Here is a 21596-nt window from a genome sequence, read left to right as displayed (position 1 = left end):
CCATCTGTACACAATTTTACTCCAAGGCCATCAACCTTTAAGATACTTTTTAAGCGATGTGAATACTCTATACTTTTATCAAGTCATGAATACATCTTAAACATTAATTGAATAACGCTTCATTAAGTATTTGAGATGATCAATTTTTTAAAAAGCAACATGCAAGGGCTTCCCTGGTGGCGCAGTGGTTGAGAATCTGCCTGCCATTGCAGGGCACACGGGTTCGAGCCCTGGTCTGGGAAGATCCCACAATGCCGCGGAGCAACTGGGCCCGTGAGCCACAATTACTGAGCCTGCGCGTCTGGAGCCTGTGCTCCGCAACAAGAGAGGCCGCGACAGTGAGAGGCCTGCGCACCGCGATGAAGAGTGGCCCCCCGCTTGCCACAACTAGAGAAAGCCCTTGCACAGAAACGAAGACCCAACGCAGTCATAAATAAATAAATAAACAAATACTTAAAAAAAAAAAAAAAGCAACAGCAAGAAATCACAAAAGGAAAATAGATTTAGAGAGTTAACATTCCTGATAGAGATCAGCCTCTAGAACCTTCGTTCTAAGTTTCCTAAAAGTGTTGGGTAGAGTAACTAATAAAAGGCAGCAAAGTATCACATGACATCCTCATTTACAGAATTTCTCAGCGAGGACATCCCGCAAAACCTATCCCAAACTGCCCTGCTCTCCCTTACACAGTAGCTATATCCATGTCCACATTTGCTTCGGTGGGTATATTACCGGTTTGGGAAAGACAGACACAGCACCCGGCTTAGTGCCTTGCCCATAGCACAATTATGCAAATAAATACATGCTGGGCTGAACCTAAAAGCTGCAGTTTTCATCCTAGGATAATCTCCAACAGTATTGTTACCCTCAATGTAATTGTTACGTATTACTCAACATCCTCATTCTTTCAAGAAAGCTCAAAGGATCACACTCTTCCACTGTTACTGCCCCACCCTCCGTCCCCAGAAGCTCTGCTTGCTTGGAGTTCTTCTCCTATCCTCTCCATTTTAGTGATCAGCATTACCATCTACCCATCTAGTTGCTCAAGCCAGGAAACTGAAAATCAGTTGTGATTCTTCTTCCCTTCCTCCCCCATATCCAACTGTTCACCAGATCTAGTAGATTCTACCTCATAAATCTCTCTAGCTGAAATTACTTCTAAATCCTGGATCAAGTCACCGCCAGCTCTCAACTGAATTACTATAACAAGCCTTCTAACCGTCTTCCTCCAGTTCAATCTACTCTCCACCATGCAGTTTATGGACCTCTCTAAAATGTGAATCTGATAGTGTTTCTTTTCTGCTCAAAAATCTGTAATGCCACACCCATTAGGATGGCTATTATAAAACAATTTAAAAAAAAATCAAACAGAAAAGAAAAAGTGTCAGCAAGGATGTGCACAGCAGCTGTGGAAACAGTCTGGTGGTTCCTCAAGAAGTTAAACATAGAATTACCATATGATCCAGTAATTGCACTTCTGGGTATATAACCAAAAGAAGTGAAAGCAGGAACTCAAACAGATATTGTATACACAGGTTCATGCAACATTATTCACAATAGCTGAAAGGTGGAGCAACCCAAGTGTCCATCAACAGATAAATGGATAAACGTAATGTGGTATATACATACAATGGGATATTATTCAGCCTTACAAAGGAAGAAAATTTTGATACATGCTATGACTTGGATGAGCCTTGAAGACAGTATGCTAAGTGAAATCAGACAGTCATAAAAGAACAAATACTGTATGATTCCACTTATATGAGGTACCTAGAATAGCCAAATTCATGGAGATAGAAAATAGAACGGTGGTTGACAGGGGCTGGGGGAGGGAAGAATGGGAAATTATTGTTTAATGGGTATGGAGTTTCAGTTTGGGAAGATGAAGAATGTTCTGGAGAAAGAATGGTGGTGATGGTTGCACGACAATGTGAATGTACTTAATGCTACTGAATTGTACACATACAAATGGTTCAAATGATAAATTTTATGTTCTATATATTTTTTCATAATAAAAAAGTCGTGCACACACAAAAATCTATACTGCCTCTCCACTGGCCTCAGGATACAGTCCTGAGATCTCCTAATGTGATTCACAATGTCCCTCAGGATTTAGTCCCAATATACCTCTCCCCTTGCTATTACTCTTTGTTCCTTCAGGGCCTAGTCATACTCAGCTATGCTGGAGCTGCGCTCACACTACTTTATACATCTTTATACAAACTATTCCCACTGTCTACAAGACAACCTCTTCTCCATTTGTAATGTTTTTCATTTTCATCCCTGTATGTCCCTTCTTGGTATCTCTTATCACAATATTGTAGCTGCCTGTTTGCTTTTCTGTCTCCCTTCCTACTAGCTTATAGCTCTATGAAGGAAAAAATAAAGTCTCATCTCATTTAGAACTACATCTTTGGTGCCTGGCACATACAAATATTCAGTAAATATTGTTGATTATGTAAATTCATAAATGTAGCAGATAGGGAAGAGTGTCTGGAAGCAGACATTTGACAATAAAGTATGTAATATACACAACTGGACACATACCATTCCTTCGCAGGCATCTTTAAAAAGATTCTATGTCTGTTGCAGTTTATCAAAAGGCTCAAATTCTTGAGATAAAATTCTAATATGAAAGATTTCTCACATAAAATTCCAGTTTCCTCTACAACTCTTCCTGATGGACAAATATGGCACTTTTTATCAGTTTGTTTTTTAATGCCATTCTATTTAAAGTTGTATGTATATAGGACTCTCATTCCTCTAAAATTAGGTCATTCAGAAATGGTAAGCCAAAGTCCTGAAAATATGGACAATGCCTATCATATTGAAACAATTGGTTACTTATCCGTTGTTTTACTACTTTGTGAAGTTTTTTAAAGGAGGGATCAGCTTCAAAATGTAGGACTCTCTATCTCATCTCACATCCTGCAACCATATAATTTATGATTCTGAAATATCAATATTTATGACCATAAAATTTCAAAACTAACCACTTACACTGTTTCATTCAAAGTGGAAAGAGTCTAAAACTGGCCATGCAGCACAATGCTGTCAGGACCAATCTTCTAAGAAATGGCTTTGGTGAGTGTTTTTATTATAGTTCTATAAACTAAAAGACTCTCACATCTAATATGGAAAAATGTATTCAGAAACTGTAGAAACACGCTAGAGAAGACTCCCCCTGCCCCCCACCCCTTGTCATTTTCCCCATCTTTCTCTTCCTCTCTTTTCAAAAGAGTGAAACCAGATAATCTCAGCAGCATCTAAAATCTGATGAAGGTGAAAAGTATTTATTACTTAATCCCTGCCTGGATGTGACTTTTTAAAAACTTGATATATAATTGCCATATAACATTATATTAGTTTCAGGTGTACAACGTAATGGTTCGATATTTGTATATATTGCAAAATGATCACCACAATAAGTCTGGTTAACATCCATTACCACACACATGTACGAAATTTTTTTTTTCTTGTGATGAGAACTTTTAAGATCTACTCTCTTAGCAACTTTCAGCTATACAATACAGTATTATTAGCTATGGTCACCATGCTGTATATTACATCCCCATGACTTATTTATTTTAGAACTGGAAGTCTGTACTCACTCTTTAATTAAAAGTGAATATGCTATATGCATACAATGGATTACTACTCAGCAATAAAAAGGGAAACTAATACACATAGCAGTTAGACAGTCTCAAAAATGTTATGAGTCAAAATTGCCAGACACAAAAGAGTACCTACTGTATGATTCCATTCATATGAAGTTTCAGAGCAAACAAAATAATTTATGGTAACAGAACTCAGAACAGTGCTTCTGGGGAAGAGAGAAGGAATGACTAAGAAGTGGCATAAAGGAACTTCCTGGGATGACAGAAATGTTCTACATCCGACCAAGGTGTGCATTATACTAGTGTATACATTTGTCAAAACTGATCAAACTATACACTTAAGATATGTGCATTTCCCTGTATATAAAGTATACTCTAATTTTAAATGAGAAAGTTGTCTTCTAGCTCTTTTAAGACTTTTTATTACCAAAAATGTGAACTAATTCTTGGTCTCTATAAAGGACTCAGTATTTTTAAAAATATATTACCATTGCTCACCTGCAGTACATGTGATTTAACTTACCCATGGAAGAAATAGCTGGAAAGCACATATCAGAGAAACTATGGCCTGAAATGGGAAGGAGAACTGGCAATGATAGAGATTTTTCTAGTACTTTTCAATCTACCAGATCTGAAAACGTTTTACAAAAAATGTTTTTTAAAGTCCTATGCTACAGATTTATAGGTTTCATCTGCTAAAAGGAATTGTTGCCTTCATACGATCTCAACATATTACACAGTCACCCAAACCACATGAATAGAAACTGTGAGTACACCCATACGAAGGCAACTGGTTTTGTACTTCATTTTTGTAAATGTTGATCACTATCAATAATAGCAAATACAAGACTCCTGTTTAGGCAGCCTCATCACAAATATATCTATCCCCCATGTTTAATAATAGAAATTACTAACAATAAAACCTTTTACTGAACTTTATAATTCAAGGCCTAGCAGGGACATCTAACCAGCTTGCAGAAGGAGAAAACGGAAGGAAGGGTTTCATTGACTAAGAAGTTAATGGATAAAACAGATATAATATTACTTCATTTGCATTTTAGTAGGCTTCACACAATCCACAAAATATGCATTTTGTTTTGTTTTGGTTTTTGGTTTTTTTTGGCCACGCCACGTGGCTTTTGGGATCCTAGTTCCCCGATCAGGGATTGAACCTGGGCCCTCGGCAGTGAAAGTGTGGAGTCCTAAACACTGGACCGCCAGGGAATTCCTGAAATATGCACTTTTACTGGCTTCCTTTCCCTGATACATTTTTCTCTCCTCCTTTTGGAGAAATCAACACAAACAAACACATTCATGTGGAATTAACTGAATGAGAAAGTTCAGCAAAACTTCGGGACCACTCACCTTATGTTGGCTCTATGCTGCCGCACAGGCTGATGCTGAAAATGGTCAGGCCACGGGTGATGCAGGCAGAAGGATGGAGAGGGCTGAAGACAGCACGTTGTCTGATACACAGGTGAATGGTTGGGACAGAGAGATGCGGAATACTCTGAGTGTGGCTGCATGCAACACGAGGCCAAAGCAGGAGGTGCTGCAGGGCCAGCCTCGGGATGGCACTCTTGGTGACTGTCATGGGTAGTCAAAGGGTGATGGTATGGGCAAGGATGACAGCACTGGGATAACATCTGAGGCGTTCTTTGGTTGTCTAAAGGCAGAAAGGATGATTTAACTGTGCCATTAGCTTGCAGGCATCCATTTGGACTCACTTTTGTTCTGGGCGCTTCTTTGGGGGTGAGTTGCTGGGCTGCAGGGTCTCCGTCACAGGGGGTGAGGGCACTAGGGCTGGTAGCACTGGTCGCGATGCTGCCATTGCTCAGAACCACGAAATCGTTGCTTCCGTTGTTCATAGCCATGCTCCAATTTCTTGACCCTAAGAAAGAAAATGATATAAAATCATCCAGTTACAGTCAGGCAGGCAATTATGTAAAAAAGATAGGAAAACTATTTTAAAACAGCTCTTTGAAAACAAGGGTTCTTGCAGGAGTTGTGAAAGCACTGGGGGAAGCCCAGCGCACCTGCAACAGAACCAGCCATGGGTTAGGCCTCCTCTTCTTTCCTCCCAGCTACACCATGCACCTTGAGAACCCTCTCCTATCCCACTGACCACTTCCTCCCTGCCCCATCTCTATTTTCAGTGCCTGTCTTCTCTCCTCATCCTAGATGGGCAAGTATCAGTTAAGAATTAGAACATTTTAGGATGGGGGTGGGAACGGGGTAGAAGAGACAGAAGATACCAATATCATTCTTTAGCTTTCCAATAATATCATGCTTGGGGTGTTCTGATATAGGAATAATGGGCAAAATGAAGGGCTACTCTGAAGCAATTAGTTGTGTAGGTTCAGATAATGTGAATAATCTTAAGAATGTCTTACATCTTTGAAAAATGTCAAGAAAGTATGATTTTTCCTCTAAGTCACTCAGGTCCTAGAATAAGATTAAACAAAAGAAAATAAAAGCTAAGTAGCTAAGCTAAGAACTGTGGCAACCAAAATATCAGATGCAAAAGGTTTATCCCCTAAACCAATGAATGTAATGCTAAAAAAATAATAAAATATGCCACATAAGTTGCCATGAACTTAATAATTTGTTTTCTATTCTATGTCCTACAGGTAGCAATGCTTGCACATAAGAAAAAGAATACTATGGCTGGGATTTGCTTCAAGTGAGATTTTTGTTATTAATTTTTTCCCCTCCACCAAATGGTCCAGGCCTTCAGTGTAAAGGAAAAATTAGTGTTCAAATTACCAGTAATATTTTTCTGTCCAGTCAACAAACAAAGGCAAAAACAGACAGCCTTCTTCCTCTCCCCTTGCCCACTTATCACCCTCTGACCAACATACACACAAAATATGGAAATGTGCAGTAAGAAAAATAGGTCATCAAATGCTAGTGGTCTATTTAACCTACACATGAAAGCCAACAAGAAAAAAAAGAAAACCATTGTTTGGCTCACTAACCCTTCTGGCATGGCATTTTTCTGAGTGGACAAAACAGCTTCTGGAGAAATCTCTCTCCAGTCTCTCCCCATCTCTGTCAGACACACAGGTACTAGAAGAAATCGTCTCTTTTCAGTCTGAGTACACGGTAATGACAAACCTGGGTCACCCACGAGGAAGAGTCCTGTGCATATTTTCACCCAATTTATAAACTGCTCAACAGGGGTATTTCTGAACAGGGAATGCCAGAACGATACATAACGTTTCAATGTGAACACTAATACCCAGAAGATACTCACTGTACTAGGATGCAAATTTAGCATTATTGACTTATTTTCCTTTCAGATAGAGCTCATCAAACACTCAAACACACACACACACCCATTCAGCTATATAAACATCAACACTGTAAGAAATGGAAGAATTAATATAGACATTAAAAAATTTCTTCATAAATTATTTTAGTGGAAAAGACAAAGCATTTATAAATATCAAAACATATATGTAAATCAAGCAGATGCTACTTCTCTCATCAGCCTTACCGTCACTTTGGAAAGTAGTCTGCCAATCCCGACTTCCTTTTATAATGACCATTGAGAAGGATTTTTTTTTTTTTTGGCCAACCCACACGGCATGCGGAATCTTAGTTCCCCGACCAGGGATTGAATCCACGGCCCCTGCAGTGGAAGCACGAAGTCTTAACCACTGGACTGCCAGGGAAGTCCCTGAGAAGGATTTTGAATTGTAGTCAACACAGTTGCTCTCTTCTTCAGTAAATCACTCCTGGGTATAAACACCTCTTACAAAACACTCAAATGATATCCCCAACACAAAGCATTGGTAGTTAAAAGTATTATCCAACTAGTGGGAAGATAAGGTAGATAAACTGGTAAGAGCCCTAAAGTGACCCAGGAGGCACAAACTGTAATTTTTTTCCATCACTTTCTGAACGTGCCATCTCAGCAAGATCTGCTCCCTTAAGCTTCTTTTTACTGAAGGATATATCCTCCCTTTTGTTGTTAACAAAAGAAAAAGCTGTATGCAAATGTTCTGAAAACAATAAAACGTATTAATCAAAGGCCATCTAAAAAGGCACTAGAGTTTTTAAAAAGTTAATTGAAATTTAAGATGTTTATTTGTATGGTTAAGTGAAAGATAGTCTAGAAAATGTAAGAAGCAATTGCTTGATGAGATAAATTGTCATTTCTCGGAATTAGAAACTCTCATTGTACAAATACTCCACAGAAATCACAGAGGGCATAAGCTTTCTCTTGCCTCTACCCATGACTCATGTTCCCAAGCCTTCTCTTCAGACCTCAGCCAAGCTACCGGAGCTGATGCAATCTTCCAGGCTGAATGGGAAAATCAAGACCTCCTCTTGGCCCTTCCATCAGGATAGAAGGAAGACTTTTTCTAGTCTGTCGATTTGTTCTGACCATCCTAGGTTGGTTAATATCATTTCAGAGGGTCTATTTTTGGTATTTAATTCAATCAGCCCTATTGACTATAATCACAGCTGTCAGGTGGGTTATGCTAGTGAGAAGTATCTAACAAAAATCCTCAAAGTTTTCAAGTGAAACTGGGCTTAAGACAGAATGCCATCAACCTGGGACACTCATCAAAGTACCCGGAAATCCTCTGTAGACTCTCTGCAACTTCATCTGTTTCCCTATCTAATTAAATCTGCTTTTCGTCAGGAAAAATAATTTTTCTTTTTCTTTGTAACAAGAATTACAACTATCATTCTCTCTTATTTTTATTGCAAATGCACCATATTGTAGTTACATAAGAGTTAAATAGATTTTTGCAGGCCAGCCAAGGGACCTAATCACCATTTATAACATTTTTTCCCCAGTGTGGTAAAATGCAGTTCAAGTGCCAAATAACTGACTTACGAATGATTTTTGGAGCACAACTTGTTTTGTAACTTGGAGATTTCTTGTAATGAAGTAGGTACAAGTGGAGAGTAAAGAATAATTTGAACTCTGACTTTGGCTTGTATTTGAAGTAAATCATATAAGCTTTCTATGATTCACTTTCTTCAATCATAAAATGGGAACAATCAAATTGCATAAATAAGTTGTGGATTATAAGTAAAAAACAATAAAAAAGCAAAAGCAGACAAAAATTATTCTAAGAAATGTTTACAGATTAAGTTCAGTGGATGTATTTGTGTAAGAATTCAGGTGACCAGGAGAACAGCAAAGTTTCCATCTAAAGTCAAGAGTTGACCTTAAGGCCACACAGAGAAAGACTTTATTTCTTTAGAAATGAGACAAATGAGAAAAAAATTTAGTCTGAGCCAGAGAAAACAGGAAAAGAGATGAGAGAGTGGAAGATTCAACATCATAAAAATGAATTATTGTGATAAATGTAATGCTATGTGATTATAAATGCAGTGATAATAGTATTTATGCGGGAAGTTTAAAATAAGTTTTGGATAAAATATAATGAACAATTTTAAAAGAGCTTTGTTGAAATCACCCGTTTTCCCCAGGGCCATAACACACAGGGACTGCCAAAAGAAAGCTATTCTTGAGACACTGGCTTGAGGTGTGATGGAGCCCCATGGCCAGATATTTTAGTGTATTTCCTGTTGTTCATGAATATAGCATGCCAATATCAATACATCCGAAGCCACTAATCTCACACTTCCTATTTCACCTTTTCTATACTAGCATTTTTATGTCCTGAGTGCTTTAGCTGTTTGGGGACTGACTATAAGGCCTTTAGCCAAAGACCATCTTTTGATTACATTTTAAAATTTAAGATATTTTTATTTGAGCCTCAGTTCTTCACATGTATAAATCAGGATGGGAATCAATGTCCACCTCATAGGATTACTATGAGAATGTAAAAATATTTTGAAAACCATAAAGGGCTATGTATTTACAATGGAATGAGAATATAAAAAAATATGGAATGATGCTTCCTAGTTCCAAAGCTGAAATTATGTTTTAAAATGGCATCAGAGATATCTGTGGCTTAGAAGAAATGGCCTGGGTGGGTCTGAATTTGAAAGTTGACTCTACGGGTTACTAACTTTGAGAATCTAGGTCAAGGTACTTACACTCTTAGAGTCTCTAAGTCTTGATTCTTCTTAGAGTTAAATTTGTTTGAAATGCAAATTGGTGCAACCTTCTAAAAGAGCAACATGGCACTACTAATCAAAATTTGAAATACCCTCATCCTTTGACTCACAATTCTACTGGGAGTTTACCCTCTGGATATACTTGAACAATGTGTAAAGATAAATGTCCGGATAAAGATGCTGACTGCACCACTGCTTGTAACAATGAAAACTGGAAACCACCTAAATTATCAATAGGGGACTTAAATTCTGTCATATCCATACCTTGGGTATTCTGCACAACAAAAAAGAATGAGTTAAATCAGGATTATTGCTAGGGAAAGAAGTCCAAAGTACATCTTCATGTGTGAATAAAACCTAGCTGCAGAAGAGCCTATGTGGTATGAATCCATTTCATTAAAAAAGCGGCGAAAACACACATGTATGGTTAGTATATACACAGATAATTTCTAGAAGGACATAAGAAAATGCTAACATTGTTTCCTGCTGGAGAGTTGGACTGGGCCATTTGGAAGGGTAGAGAAGACTTTCACATTTTACTTTCTGTACTGCTTGCAACTTTTACTACAAATGTGCCACCTTCATAGTAATAAAATATTAATGAAACAACATATAAAGTTTCTAGCACAGTGACTAATAATGAACAGAAGATAATTATTATTAAAATGCAAAAACAGAAGCAAACTTATTTCACCTTAAAGGATAAACAGTCATCTCTTCACTGGATGCATTTTTAATTGTTTGTCTTCCAGTATATGTCTGCTTTCTTACAATAGCACCCTACACAATATATCAAATAATTGGATAAAGCAGGAAATCAAAAAGGATTTAAGGAGCAAGAACAGATGAACACAAACTATTCGGAAAAAGGTTTGCAACATATCTTATCTCCCAGCTTCCAAATTTTGGGAAACATAAATTATTATTTGTTGGACCAAAGCTATCTATGAACCAAAAGTATCATGACTAGTTTTATAAGCATTAAACAGAGAATACAGAGAAGAAATATAGAGTCATTTCAATCAAATGTAAAGAGAAAAGTCATCAGAGCTTATGTGATTAGAAGGTTCAAACAATTACATCCTACTCTGGGCTCAGGACACTTACACCTATAAGATCAAAGGAAATAACCCTGCTTCAAAGACTAAAAGTAGTATCTCATTGAAAATGCTATCATATAATCATAGTAGGAACTGCTGGAATTATGGAAATTTTATTCATCAACATATTACATGTGAAAATACGCTAAGGACACACAATTTACCCAAAAGATGCCATCAAACTATTTAGGTGGCTCAACATCCAAAAAGCGTTATGAAAGGCTCTTAGTAGCTCCTTGCAACTGGAAGCCATAACTGTTTTTGTGGCCAGAAAACTGTCAAGTTAAAATCTAAATGTAATGTTGAAGAGAATACACAGACATGTTCCGATTACCACAGTAACCACTCAGCAAAGCCATCACCATCCTTGACAAACACAGGGCTCAGATAGCCTGAAGGAACATCTTCATTCGCGTCGGCAGCTACCCTGGTACACCTCGGCGGTATTGCCAAACACTTTCACACACATGACCTCACTTGAGTTTATCCTCCTAATAGCCCTCAGAAAAACAGGTGTGGCAGGCATTACCGCTCTACTTTGCAAAAGAAAACTTGAGACACAGAGTCTCAGATGGTAAGGCCAGGAAGTCTGATGCCGAGGTTTTGAGGGCTTTCTGCTAAACTACATTCCATAAGCTTAGATAATGTATTCCAGAATAACCCTTTGCTTCATCAGATTCATAACATCAAACTTAACAATAAATGGCAAGACTGAATCAAAAACAAGATCCCATATTGTAGCCAATCATCTTTTTCAGAAGTGATGTTCCCTATAACACAGTTTCACTAGACAAAATACAAAACACTGATAACAGTGTTTCTCAAACATAGGGATCACTTGGGGATGTTGCTAAAACGTAGATCCTGATACAGTCCATCTGGAGTGGGACAAGAATCTTCCAACAACAAGCCCATACCGTTGGTCCCTGGAACACACTTTCTGTAGCAAGGCAAAAACACAAACTAGGTGGGGAGGCTACAAGAGAATCAGGCCTAAGTAATGGCAAAATGATGCCCAATTCAGCAGAATGGATGCAACAAGTAGGGAAATGATACAAGTTAACAGAGAAATAAAGTCCTGTTTTTCTAATTAAGACAGAAAAGTAACAAATTTTAATAGTAGAGGTTCTAATTGATAACAAAGTTTAATTATGGCTTATTTCAGGACTCCTAAACTGTTGTATACATAGAAATAAAAACCAATCAGATTTTAATCTTTTTCGTGTAATGTATATGGATTGAAGCACCTTGCCCAGTTAACTGGGGGAGACAATCTTTTTCTCTCAAGTGGTACTAGATATTGGAGATAACTGAAGTCTTTTTTTCATATCAGGTATAAAGGCAGTTTGGGAGTACCTGTATTCATTATGCACCAAACCTGTTTTAATATGAAATTGGTCCCCTAAAATTGCTTGATGCTTATCCTAAAATGATGGTCTCATTTCTTATCACTGTTACCAAGATGCCCTATTAATATTTAGTGCTATGGCAAGAGAAAAAACAGCTTCTCTAAATGCACCAGAGAAATGGACAAAGAAGTATATTTGTGGCATCTTCTATAGTGGGACTGTTAAAGCTGGATGGTAGAAGGACATCAGCCAGGTTTTTTCTCTAGGAATATATTTCCCTTCAAAGGGCTATTAAAATGTTTTTTTTTTGTCATCTCACTGTGTCAGACACTTTCCTCACAATACCTCTATGAAGATTTTATTAAACCCATTATAGAGAAAACTGAGGGTCAAAAATATTACAGTGTAACTAATGCAAATCACATGATTGGGATTCAATCTTAGACCAGCATGTCTCCGAAAGTAAGGCTTTTCAACCAACCTCAAGATGCTTCTAGGGCAAGGCCAAGTTCAACTAGCTTTTATAGGACCACTAGAGGCTACTGCTATAAAATTCAGTCTGAAGGTCCATGTGAAAAATATCCTCTGAATTCAATATTTCCCAAGACAGTTTTAAAAGGTACAATTCAGCATTCAAGAGTATCAGAGACATATTTCACTGAATTAAAAGAAGTGCTATCTACCCATGTATCATATTATCCAAACCTGAAAAGCAAGGCGATGGATTAATCTTTGTTGTCATGTAGTATCTGGACTATTTCAAAATAATGTAATTGCGACCTGACAGCAAAATCTGTATCTTTAATCAAAGAATCAGGCCCTCTTAAGGAACTAAAAAGTATAGTCTTAAATAAAGAAATATAATCTTCTCCCCTTCTGAGATGAATTAAATTTTCTTATTTTTCTTTGAGTTCATGAACTTTCTACGATTAAACTCTCCTTCAATAAGAACACTTTAAGTATCTTCATTTAATCACCTATAAGCATTTTATATGTTGTAAAGAATTCTACAGAAATTAGGTACTACTGCTATCATTCCCCTTAATCATAAACTGCAATAAATTAGAAGCCATTTTCTCAAAGAAACAATGTTATACATTTGAGAATCTATACCACTACACAAACATTTAATAAGAACCCACTAGGTATTACTATGCTTTGCATCACACTACGAGAAAGCAAACTGTTGCGTTCTAGGAAATCTGAAAGTAAGGGATCACTATTCTTTTACCATGAAAACTCACTGTTGCCTATTAAATTTATATTATCAAGAAGGTAGTTTCAACTTATGCTAACAAACATCATCTTTGAAAATGAAATATACCTAACATTTTTATATAACCTCTTTTAAATATGATTATACACAAGATGGATAGGTAAAGGCACCAATAAAGATAAACTATAAATGTTACATGTTTCATTTTTACAAAAACCATTCATAATATTTACAAACAGCTTAATGATACAGAAGAAAAATTAAAATTGACAGACACAGTTTTCCCCTTGCCCAGATTTACAGAACTATATTGATAGATAAGAGTTAAAAAACATTAGGAAGATATTATAGCGTATGTGTCATAGCAAATCTGAAGACCCTGAATTTGGAAAGCAGTCTTATTCCTAGATATGAATTAGGTTGTCAAGGCTGAGATTTGTACTTACGGGGTGAATGATAGGAATTTCAGGGCTGTGGAAACATCAGTCTCATTTTTCTCATGTTTTATGTTTAATGTACCTTTGGTGGAAGGTCTATGTGGGAAGACAACTGTGGGTGTAAAATAAAGTTTATCTTTTACAGTCTGGGATAAATGATAGTCGAGAACATTATCTTTTTAGCATAAACACTTATCTACCTAAATATATATTTCAAGAACACTATTACTATATTGCAGTTATTAAAGCAGTTTTCAGAGATCTCTTTTCCAAGTTCATCCACCAAAATTATCATTCCACAAAATATTCACCACTTCTCCCCACACTTACATGTGTTATATCCATAAGCATCAATACCCTTAAAAAAGAGAAAGAGAAAGTATTCTTTTATCTTTGAGTTCCTATTTCAGATGAGTTTCAATTCTATAAAGCTGCAATAATTTCTTTTAACCCGTAGTCTGAAGATTTATGTTCATTTGCATAACTAAGAATATACGAAATAAAACTAGAGAAGTCTCTATAGTCAGAAATGTCGATCTCTGGTCTTTCAAAAAAAATTCTAGAAAGCCCACTAAAAAGTTGTTATTTAACTCAAGAATCAGCTGAGACATCCATTTGGACTCTGCTGCAAGTCTTGAAGGGAACACAATAAATATAACAAATATTCACAAAGTTACAAGTCTATTACAGTGGTTTCAACCCATTCTGCACACTAGAATCACTTCAGTAATATGAAAAAAAAATTACAGACACAGGGCCCTGGCCCCAGACGTTATGATTTAATTCATATTGTAATGGGGTGTGGACATTAGCAGTTTTAAATGCTCCCCAGATGATTCTAATGTGCAGCTAGGGTTCAGAACGACGGATTTATACTTTATTTAATTAATGCTGATCAATTTATAAGAGCAAGCAACTGCCACTCAAAATATTCAATATTGGTTCAGAAAATATTGCTTAAAATGCAGAATACTGCTGTATATTCGAAAACATTTGGACCTGGTACTCCATGTTAGACATGTATTATAGTATTTGGATTATCTTTACTTCTTTTGGGGTTACACTTGACGTTATAAGGGTGGGGACAAGGGTGCAGGGAAGAGAAATCCTTAATAAGACATTAGTTTGGGAGACAACAGTGTGGAATTCATGTGGAACAATGTTGTGGAAACACAAAACAACTCGTCACACAGTCTCAAGTACTTACAGATCATTTGGATAGAGTTTAGGGTATAGCCAATTGGACTAACAAGTTTATTTAAACCTCAAGAAAAAATATCTCCCCAACCCCTGGTCACTCTCCAATATGAAGTCCCAAGCCTCTCTATTAAAGGAGCATGTTCCCTAAAGTTTTGTGCCAAAAAAAGAAAGAAAAAGAAAGAAAGAGAGAGAGAGAGAGAGCGAGAAGGAAGGAAAGAAGGAAGGAAGGAAGGAAGGAAAAAAAAGAGAAAAAGAAAATAAAAAATACTTCTGATTGCACTTTAAGCATTTTAAACGTTTCAATTCTAGAGTCAGACAACCTCCAGACACCAGGCCTCCTATCTAGCCTCACATCCTAGTAAAAAAAGAATTAATCACAAGATGCTTTGGTAATAAACAGGACCCCCAAGATGTGACAGGTTTATCTTTAGGCCATAAGATTTCATCTGAAATTATTTTGCCTCAACTAAAATCACAAAACATTGAGCAATCTATCTGTATCACTATAGCTCTTCCCCAGTAGAAACAGGATCATATGACTGAGTTTAACTCATGTTGTTGAACAGATCACAAGCTGTCTAAAGACACCATGAATGTTTAATATTTTACACATCTCAAAAACCTCAAAATTTAGCAGCTCAAAGGAAAAAACCATCACTGAGATAAATCAAAATAAGAAAATTCTACATGCACATATTGTGAGGCAGAAGAATGTGAAGGGATTTTTAAAAAACGTCTTCCATAAAGACAAAAACTGAGATCAATCACCATAAAGCACTTGAAAGTTGTTTGATTTAGATGGTAACCTGTTGTTTCTTCATATTACACTTAGAATTTTCTAAGCTTTTCCCACCAATGCTAAGGCTAAGCTAAGACACCAGGCTCCACTCCCTGCTGTTTTGTGAAGTTTGAGAAGTAGCAAATCAAATTTCCTAGAACAGCTCCCCAAATGCGTTCTTCCCTGCAGAGTCCAGCAAATCAAGTCTCAGGGGTATCCTTCAGTCTTCTGAGCAACTTGGGAAACATATCTCAAGGTATTTGTATGAGACAATTGAAGACATCCTTTTACTTAAAGGACGCTGAGATTTACTTTCAGCTTAGAAAAACATCAAATATTTGAATTGGATCAGCAAAGTAACTCAGCAAGAGTCTGGGTACACCTTTCGTAAATCTTTTTCTATTCCTTACTTAAATTATCATTATAAATGCTTGTGCATTCTGCTGTTTGCTTTCTTGCATACATTAGGTGAACTGAAATTCCATCTACATTGTTCAAGTGGGATTCTTGTTTGCTCACAAAGGTAATTAAGTTGTATTTTTCAGTTAAATAGGTGAATGTCCTTATTTAGATAGCATATAATAAGCACCTACTGTGTTCCTTGTGAATAGTTTTCTTCGAATCTAATATGCGAGCCTGAAATAAGTGAGCCTGGTTGAATAGTGATTAAAATGATAAAAGAATAGAAATTAAGAGAGAGAGACCAAAGAGCCACCCTCTTCCCCAAGTCTTGCTTTTCTCATATATTTAGTTGCTTTGTTTTATATTTTTTCCAAAAGGCTGAGAAGTTAAGCAGTTCATTTGTCTTGATCCTGAAAACCGTTTTATTTCCCGTTAGGATGTGATCAGGAATTGTAATTTTTGAAAAATCGGAAATGTTCACACAGTCAGTGTGTCAAGGCTGTCAATCACCCATACTGAGCTATAAGAGAGTTATAAGAGTTGAACTGTTGAGGGTGCTCTGATCCAATCCCAGAAATGAAAGTAGTTAGAATGAAAGGTAAAGAATTGGTACACAGCAGACACTGAAAAGCAGATTTCCCCAGTTGCCAAAAAAGCATTGAGTGGTTCAATACAAACTAAAAAGACAACTGGGATTAGATTAAAATGTTGAATGAAACCATTTTATAATATATATCATTTCCCAGACTGAGGCAAGGTTACATGTATTTACTAAACTGCTTTGTAGGTCATTCATTTCAGACACTTAAACATTACATATTTTTTCATAATCAATGCAAATAGTTCATGCTCACAACTCTATATTTCACGTCTAAGATGTAAGCTATATGAAGCATGGAAGATACATAAAAATTACTCTGCCTTACCTTTGTATACTAAAACAAAAACTGACAAATGAAGTATAATCATCCAATAAAATATTCCAATATTTAAGATTTGGCAAAGAAAGCATCCTAAGATAGTTTAGTAAGAGATATAATTTTTAAAAAATAATGCCAAGACTATTTAACATTTTAAAAAGTAGAAATGTGCCAGCAGACATTAAAACCATGGGAAGTAGTAAAGCCACTACCAGTGGAACACTCTAGAGTTTATTTACATAGTTTAGTGACTTCCCAGCCATCAAAGGGAATTGGAGTTTTCTTAAATTATAAATTATCATCTAAAATAACCCTCTTGTGGGTAAAAAGGACATATTCATTCTTTTCCTTTCAACAGGAATACCTGTTAAAGAAAATTTTAGCAAATTGTAAAGTATGCTCTCTATTTCTTGCATTATCCCTGAAGAAAGTCATTTATGGTCAGTCAATGATTTGCATGAAATACCTCAGTTTTTGCCGAATTTTTATCCACTTGGTTTTAAAAAATTTTACATTTTACTACAAAACATACAAATATTTCACAAGTTAAACTAGTTTGAAATTTTCTACTAGTCACATATAAATTATCCATTCTAATTTTAAGCAAAAGTAGATATGGCAAATACATTCTGATTTCTACTTTATGTAGTAAATCCAATTATAATGTAGTTATCATTGCCACCATTAAAATGAATACAATGCACAAAACGTTTAATCACCTCAAAAACAACTTGAGGGTGTATAGCGAGATGTGTATTTAAAATGAACATTGATAAAAATTAAACTTGCTGTGGAAGTTTGGCTCGCAAGTGTATATCTTCATGCAACTTCTCTTTTTATAAGTTGGAAGATGTTAATATTTTACTATTTTCTTACAATATTTAATTCACAAAAGCGGTGAAAGTGATTGCTACAATTCTACATCTATTTTTCTACCAACTGGCAATGAGAGAAGCACATATTTCCCAACTTCTGATCTACATAGTGGTTAAAGAAGAATCTCAAATCATGAAACAGCTAAACAACTTGAAATCTAAGGTTTCTTCCCAACTTCATAAAAATAGCACATTTGAATAAACCTTAAGAAACAACTTACCTTACTGTGCTAGACTATCATTCAAAAAAACTTCGTAAGATTTTAATGCATTCAGATGCCGTTCAAAGCTTACACTGAAAAAAAATTGTGAGCTGGAATTTTAAATTCAATCCAAGAAGCACACAGCAAAGTTCAGTTTTTAAATAAATTCTCCCCAAATAACACATTCACAGAAGCATGAGTAAATGTATTACCTTTATGTTAAAAGAAGAAACGTCCCTGGTTCAGTTTGGTCTGCAAATGATTGCAGTAGCCACAGCCGAAACTGGCCTCAGGAACAGAGCACACAGGGAGCGACCAGGGAGTCTCAGGAGTAGTTCCTCGGAGCGGCGGGACAGACGGAATGACAAGCACATGCAGATTGCTTTGAATTAAGCATGTTCGTTCGGGGCTGGAACTTTCCGTGTTTGCTCTCCTATAGGACAGGAGAGTTTTTCTCCTACTTAACCCCTGGGGGCAAGGTCTCAATAATGGTAACAGCTGGCATACAGAGGGGCTTGATCTGAGCACAAGGTCAGCAAGCCAGGATATGAAGGTGACATGTAATTTCTAGCCTTTTCCTGCTTCTACAGGGAAATTGCACGAAGGACTATTTTTAGTTATAACTTCCTTTGATCTTTTGGATTTGAAGTTACTTAGTAGATTAAAGCCATGCTAGCTGATATTATTTGCTGCTTAGGCTAACTTAAGTGTTACAGATTCAGTTTTCTGACACATAGGGCTACTGCATTTAAACTAACACAAATAAACACCAATCCGTGTTTATTTCCAAGTTCCGGGGATTCTTGTGTTCTTTCACAAATGGCTCTTGAGAGTCTGCTTTTAAGGCAGAAAGTTCATAATTTTTAAAAGAGGCAGAGTCTTCTCTATTAAAAAGGAAAGTATTATTTAAAGCAGTTGTAAGTGTTTCTCTTCAATTTTCCTAAACAAAAACAGCTTGTTATGTGAATTTGACACTGCTTTTTTATAAATTTGTGGTCCTATTGATGCCAGTATTTAAAATTTCACAGCCACAACTACATAAAAACCTTACAAAAACCTGCAAACAAATGCTGTAAATTTACACATGACATCCATTGGCAAATAAGTGATAATTTACTGCATCCATGAAATCTAACTTTTCATGACTTCTCTAATAAAAACGTATAAACAACTCTTTTAACAGGCTGTACTGATAGTAATTTCAAAATTAAAGAAGATAACACGAGTGATCAAAGAAAAAATAGGTAAAATTGGGCTTCATCAAAATAAAAAACTTATGTACATCAAAAAACATCATCAAGAAAGTGAAAAGAAAACCTACAGAATGGGAGAAAATATTTGCAAACCACATAACTAAAAGGCTAGTAACCATAAAATATAAAAAACTTACAAATCAGCAATAAAAAGACAATCTAATTTAAAAATAGGCAAAGTTTTGGAATAGAGATTTTTCTAAAGAAAATATCCAAATGGCTAATATGCACATAAAAAAGATGTTCAATATCACTAGTTATTAAGGAGTGCAAATTAAAACCACAATGAAAGACTACTTGACATCCACTAGGATAGCTATAATCAAAAGAAGAAAGAGGAAGGAACGGAGGGAGGGAACAAATGTTGGCAAGGATATGGAAGAACTGGAACATCATACACTGCTGGTGGGAACGTAAAATGGTATAGCCACTGTGGAAAATGGTCCAGCGGTTCCTCAGAAAATTAAACATAGAGTTACCATATGACACAGCAATTTCACTCCAGGTACACTTGATCCTCATTATTTGTGGATTCCGTATTTGCATATTTGCCTACATGTTAAAATTTGTGATCCCAAAATAATCCTCACGGTGTTTCTCAGTCCTTCAGACATGTACATACACAGAATAGGGGAAAATTTGAGTCTTCCAACAAACATGTTCCCAGGTGAGGTTGAACAAGGTGACACACTGCCTTCTTGTTTCAGTTCTCACACTGAAAACAAGTGTTCCCTTTGCAGTCTATTTTGGTGCCATGTTTTTCACATTTTTGTGCCTTTGTTGGCAATTTCACTGTTTAGAATGGCCCTAAAGTGTCATGTGCAGTGCTGTCTAGTGTTCCTAAGCTCAAGAAGGCTGTGATGTTCCTTACAGAGAAAATACATGTGTTAGATAAGTTTACTTAGGCATGAGTTAATGGTGCTGTTGGATGTGAGTTCAATGTTAATGAATCAACAGCATATATTAGATAAGGTATCTTTAAACAGAAACACACACAAAGCAAGGTCATGTATTGACTGTATGTCAAAAATGTGACCAAAGTCTTGAAGGAACTTAACCCTGTATTTCCCTGCAGAGCAATGACTCAGTATTCACTAGTTCAGTGTTTGCAGAGACTTTAAAGAATGTAACTACTGCAAATGAGGAGAATCAACTGTATATATACCCAAGAGAATTGAAAACGTATGTTCATAAAAATCTTGTAACGAATGTTCATAGCAGCATTATTCACAACCAAGGAATCAACTCAAATGTTCATCAAATGATGCATGGATGAGCAAAATGTGGTACACACATACAATGGAATATTATCCAGCCATAAGAAGGAATAAAGCACTGATACATGTTACAACATGGATGGACCTTGAAAACACTATGCTAAGTGAAAGCCAGACACAAAAGGTCACATACTGTATGATTCCATTTACATGAAATATCCAGAATAGCCAAATCCATAGAGATGGAAAGTAGATTAGTGGATGCCAGGGGTTGGGGGATGGAGACAGAGTACAGGGAGTGACTGCTAATAGATTTGGAGTTTCTTTTGGGGTGATAAAAATGTTCTAGAATTAGATAGTGATCATGGTTGCATAGCTTTGTGAATACAGTAAAACCCACTGAACTGTACACTTTAAAATGGTGAATTTTATGGTATGTGGATTCTATCTTGATAGGAAAATAAGGAAGGTATAATATTCTAGCCATTAGCCCAATGGTTCTCAAATTTGAGTGTGCATCAGAATCTCCTAGAAGGTTTGGGAGGAGGCAGATTGCTGTGTCTCATTCCCAAAGATTCTGATTCTGAGGTCTGGGATGGGGCCGGAGAATTTGCTTTTCTGCATGTCCCCAGGTGATGCTGACTCTGCTGGTCTGAAACCCACATTTTGAGAACCAGTGTATTAAAGACAGTGTATGGACTTCTAGAGGGTAGGAAAGGTAACTTTCATCTCTGTATCTTCTAAATTTACCTAGAAAAGAGCCAGTCTTGGGGATGAAAAAGACAGGGAGGGAGGGAGGGAAAAGGAGAAGTATTTACTCAAGTAAATATATTGAAAGAGTCAGTCCCTGAAATCTTAGGGTATGCTGGTTTCATGCCATATGTATGCCAAATGCTGTAGTACCTAAAAATCCCCCAAAAGGAATTACAAAACTTAAATGAAAATGAAGGTATTTTTACCATTCTTTGATCATCTGAATAGTA

At 36.4% G+C, this 21596-nt stretch overlaps 1 protein-coding gene across 9 annotated transcripts in view; it reads right to left on the bottom strand.

The window, feature by feature from the left end:
• Nucleotides 1-21596, bottom strand: part of DISP1 (dispatched RND transporter family member 1) — a 215638-nt gene that overhangs the window by 46731 nt on the left and 147311 nt on the right. For 4 of the 9 annotated variants that reach the window (XM_061187327.1, XM_061187326.1, XM_061187325.1 and 1 more), the window contains exons 2-3: nt 5343-5506; nt 4981-5202 (exon numbers count right to left, since the gene is read on the bottom strand). In XM_061187327.1, the coding sequence (XP_061043310.1) occupies nt 4981-5202; nt 5343-5446 (326 nt within the window). In that variant the 5' untranslated portion in view covers nt 5447-5506. Of the gene's footprint in view, nt 1-4980; nt 5507-21596 lie in introns of all 9 variants that reach the window. The other 5 variants (XM_061187324.1, XM_061187323.1, XM_061187320.1 and 2 more) reach the window with 2 other exon arrangements.

Source organism: Eubalaena glacialis, chromosome 3 (genome assembly GCF_028564815.1).
Source record: "Eubalaena glacialis isolate mEubGla1 chromosome 3, mEubGla1.1.hap2.+ XY, whole genome shotgun sequence".
Taxonomy (NCBI): domain Eukaryota; kingdom Metazoa; phylum Chordata; class Mammalia; order Artiodactyla; family Balaenidae; genus Eubalaena; species Eubalaena glacialis.
This window is presented reverse-complemented; position numbering and strand designations above follow the sequence as displayed.